The sequence below is a fragment of the Chiloscyllium plagiosum genome, chromosome 16 (genome assembly GCF_004010195.1).
Source record: "Chiloscyllium plagiosum isolate BGI_BamShark_2017 chromosome 16, ASM401019v2, whole genome shotgun sequence".
Classification (NCBI taxonomy): Eukaryota; Metazoa; Chordata; class Chondrichthyes; order Orectolobiformes; family Hemiscylliidae; genus Chiloscyllium; species Chiloscyllium plagiosum.
In genome coordinates, this window is record NC_057725.1 from 63465533 (window position 1) to 63470413 (window position 4881).

General features: G+C 43.0%; 1 protein-coding gene across 1 annotated transcript in view; it reads right to left on the reverse strand.

The window, feature by feature from the left end:
* Positions 1-2535: 2535 nt before the first annotated feature.
* The window catches only part of cd44b (CD44 molecule (Indian blood group) b), a 21028-nt gene continuing 18682 nt past the window's right edge, over positions 2536-4881 (reverse strand). The window contains exon 8 of the mRNA XM_043706430.1: positions 2536-4374. Coding sequence (XP_043562365.1) covers positions 4098-4374 — 277 coding nt within the window. The 3' untranslated portion in view covers positions 2536-4097. The remainder of the gene's footprint in view (positions 4375-4881) is intronic.

Sequence of the window (4881 nt, forward strand, 5' to 3'; positions counted from 1 at the left end):
CTGCAGGCTCGAAGGGCCGAATGGCCTATTCTTGCTCCTATTTTCTCTGGCCTCTTTCAATCCTTTCTTTATTATCCATGGAAGCTGTACACTTAATAAGTAAAGAAGTGAGGGCTGCTTTATCCACTGGATGCCAATCACTTCTACTTCCTAAAGTTCCAAATTAGACCTCAGTTAGGTCAGTGTGGTATTGCCATCAATCAGTGTATTAATAACCTCTGCCTCTGCTCAGACACAGAATTTTCAAATCACTACCACATTGTTTGATGAGTGAAACATTACATTGAGCCCATGGCACACAAAAAGCCATTCCACCCAACTGGCAAATGCCAGCTTTAATGTTACACAAGGGTCCCCTGCCAATGTTCTTCATTGAACCCTCTCAGCCTATATTAGCATCACTCACACACTGGCATAGAGTGGCAGATACAGGCAAAGACAAACACGTGGGAAAATGGGACACACAGAGACATATGTGTGCACAAATACACACACACATGAACACGGATAGAAACCATCAGGTCGAAAGATGAAGTAGACAGAGAAATAGACACAGACTGACACAGAATCAGTCAGAAATGCACAAATTAAAACACATTTCTCTTAAACAGAAATACACACGTGTTCGGATAGTGACAAACATATACATGTGAATCCATTAGACCACAGCAAGAGAAAATAAATGAAAGCAGTATGTTTTTAGAGTTTATTTTAATATAAATACAGAAGACTATTGACTCCATTGGAGTTTGAAATACATGTTAATAGCCACATGATGCAGACGTTTGTCAATGTGCTTTACAGCATCCAATTATAATATCTTCAACCCAAAATAAATAACTCTGTATTCTCACGACCACAAATGTTAACTCACAACTTACCCATCACAAAATAAAAGGAGTAGATTTAGTCATTAACGCCTGGCAATGCTTGTTGCCAATGATCATACGAACACTGAATGTAACTGTCAGACCCCTCTATCCAGTATTTCAAAGCAGTACTAACACAATCACTGCCCTCTTGACTGCCTCTGTTAATCTGCGAGAGGAATTCAGCACAAGCTCAAAGGGTCAACCCAATAACACAAACAGGCCCTCTCCTGTCTGAAATTGTTTCAAATATATCAATCCAATTTACAAAGCTGGGCTGGAAATTGACAGTCTCTGGTCTCTGTGAGCGCAAAGGTTGGTAACTCACTGCATTAGGTCAGTTTCTTACCAGTCAAGAAACTGACAAGAAGAAATCTGTCCTGTATCCGGGATTTCAGGAATGGAAATGGATTCCGGATCCCTCAGACCTTGGGCATAAAGAACGATCTGGATCCCTAACCTTCCTACCATCCCCCTCAACCTCTCAATACATTAAAACAAGACGTGTGCTAAATTGCATTATAGAAGAAAAAGATCAAATCTTCCCCCAAGACTTCAGGAGTCAGTTTGAAATTTCTGCGAGGTTGCTTTTGGATATCAAGGAGCCAATAGGGGAACAAAGATCTCAATGTTGCATGGAAGCACACTGTGTAAATGTGATGTGATCAGCCTTTGGTACATGTACTGCACAGGATGAACACTGCATCAAGCATCCTCTCTATACGAGCTGAGTACCTAAGACCACTGACAGTCTTCAATACTCTGCCTTTCCAAACTTTGAAATATTGACCAAGCCCAAATGCTGTGCTTGTGGCATCCTTCCAATGTCAACAGTGTCCACCTGTGCATGTCCCAATGGATTTTTCTACCTTGTTGAGACCAGGAGTTTACATCGAGACTGGCAGTACCAGTGAGTTAGTTACTCCTTGCTAATTCACAGGAATCAAGAGCTAACATTCTGCCTTTACGTGCAGTGTAAATAGGATGCTCATGAGTCTCATTCAGGACTTTAAAAGAGGATGAGGCTCAGGAAACTGAATTCATACTCTACTGCGCTTCATTTTGTATAGGTTGAGTAGTTATGTGACTGACAGATACAAGCATTCACTTGGTTTCTTACACAAAGATACATAGTGCCATCAACAGCTGCTCAGTGACTAACAGGGGTCTGGTACCCAACATCCCCTTCCTTGTGTCCAACTATTCTTCAAGACCAGTACTGACGTTAAGGATCTGCTCATCCATCACAGTCTTGTGATTGGATCACTGGTGGAAAGCAGTGAGCAAAGTGCGAGGTGAGTTAGAGATGAACTGATCTCCGTTATCGAACTATCTCAATGTATCAAACGCTGTACAGGGTCCTGAGTAAATGTGAAATTAAAATAGTGATCCCCTGTGACTGGGATGAGGATATATACAAATAAACATCTTCCTAAGTAATGTTTTACAGCATTAATCCAAAAGCCATATCAGCCTTGTGCTAGTAATTCACACTGTAAGCAAATCTGCTGACTTGTGACTCACCAGTTCGATAAGGTCATCTGTGAAAGGAGAGACAGTAACACTGTTTCAGGCCTGTGACCTTTCATCAGACTGAAACATTCACTGTTCCTCTCCTCAGATGCTGCCTGACCTACTGAAAACATCCAGACTTTTCTCTTCTGCTCCAAAACGCCAATCTGCCTCTTCAAATGCAAACCAAGCCGGGGAGGTGGACGGGTGAGAAGGCTGGAAGTGGTCGGTTGGAAGTCTAAAATGTTGGGAGTGTTGACATTGCCAGGACACTGGTCTGTGTGAATGGTGCCTCTCACTTGCACAGGGAGCAGGTTCAGTCATGGTTAAGACAGACTATGGATTGGATATACAACTCCTGCAGCTCACAGACATGGCAAAGACAGTGAGCTGCAGTCTGCAACACTGAGGTGCTCAAACAGCATACCCTTACTCTGAGGGGGTAGCCCAGGAGGCTCCAATACATTGTTATCTAGACTGGCATTGCACAATATTACAAGCAGTTATTAAAAATAGAAGTATAGTATAAACAAACTATTAACACATCATTCCTTCATACACTGGACTGTTGACTATTTTATTATATTTACAGTGATTTTCCGTTCCTCAATATGATGAAGCCCATCTCCAAAAGGCCATGGGGATTTATTGGTTCTGGGAATTAGACACTCTTCAGATTTAGCCACTGAATGAGAAGTGAAGTGAATTTTAAATCCGGGGTAAGTTCCCTCTGAACTGGGATCAAACACTCTCAGTACAGGTGGTTGTGAATAAAACATATCGCTGCCGTTCTGACACTGCTGTCTGACTCCCTCTATGGGATAAAACTCCCTGCTTCATTCAATTCCATACTCCTGACTCCTCGCAATCTTTGAGAGGAGATTGGCAGTTTATTCAAAAATACGAAATCGGAGGGTGCTGTGAATTTAAACAGGGCTAAAGTTTAGCGGACTAACTTCACTGTGGCTTTGCTAAGAATCCTGATTCAAGTGAATTTGTCACTCTCAATATTATCCTAGCTCTATTAAAGCAGTCTCTCACTTTGTTCCAAATGGGGCCATTGTCCTACATCCCTTTCCCTACAGCTTATTGAACAGGCTGTTATCCATTTGGCCCCTCAGTCCCAGGGTGTAGAATAATAGGGATAAATCCAGGGAGGGGAGTGATAGCTGATGGAGAAGGAGAAGCATTTCATATGAAAACAGCCCAGGGCACTGGCATAGTCTGACAGCAAGGTGGAAAAGCTCGACACCACAGTGACACACAAGTGAATTGATCCAACACGTGACTGATAGGATCTGACATGAAAGCATCAAGCCACAACATTGCAACTACACATTCCAACACGGGAAGAGAATGAGGGCAACCTGAAGTGAAAAAGGGACCAACAATGACAGAGACGACGTGTGAGGATGGCATGTTGTTGACACTGGCTGATATGAGAGCAAAGCAGTTGGATATATTCAACATATTGATGGACCCAAGGAATGAAATGCAGTTCAACACGGGAAGGGAAGGTAGATCACTCTGTGCTTATGCAGATATACTGGTGCTTTCGAGCAGGCATCGTAGCCACTGGTGTTTACAGAACTTTGCGGGATTTTACACACAGCTTATCAAAGTGCTGACAGACACATTTAGTAGATTTGCATTGAGCCAGTGACAAATGGAGAGTGCTGACAGGAGCAGAACTGGGTCACCACCACGATTCCCACGCTAGCTCCTGTCCTCTTCAGCAGCTGTGGCCGTCAACATTTCCCTCTCGGACGGTTGTCCTGATTCTTCACCACTCATTAACCGGGTAGCTTCGGCTGATTCCGATACAACCTCCACATTATCTTTACTCATCAGCTGGATCCACTCGTCTGACCTCTTTATATCGGCTTTCACTCCAGATTCATCCACCAGGTCTCTCCCATTCCCATTGTCCATGATGGCTGCATTATCATCCTGGGGCCTTGTGATAGCTAAACTTTTCTTCCGTCCACACAACCTGACAATACATACGTAGGGTCAGAGAATGTTGATTATTAGAAGCTGTTTTAATCATGCAAGTTTTATAACAAACTCGTAAATCAATGTCAAAAGAACACAATTAAACCATTCCACCAAAAGGCACAGAGAGCCCAGACAGAGCTCCCAGAGTGTTCAGAGAAGGAGAGCGAGAGAGAGAGAAAAAGAGAGTGTGAAATTACTCCAGAAGTCGGTACCCCGTCACTAAGTAACCCTTTAATTACACGTGCATAGTACATGACACTGACTCAGCTAGCACAGAGTCAGCTCCTAGAGTGAGCAGAATCCCCAGCACTCCTATTTATTTTTTTTTCCCCTCTTTCTATTTTTTTTATTTTAACCCCCACACTACCACATAAGTGCGGTAGTGCTTATTTTATCCCCAGCACCCATGGTGTGTGTGTGTGCAGGTGTGAGACACAGTGAAAGGCACAAAGTGCACAAATCTTTATTCAATTTCCACCACCAGGAAGATAGGAAAACACCC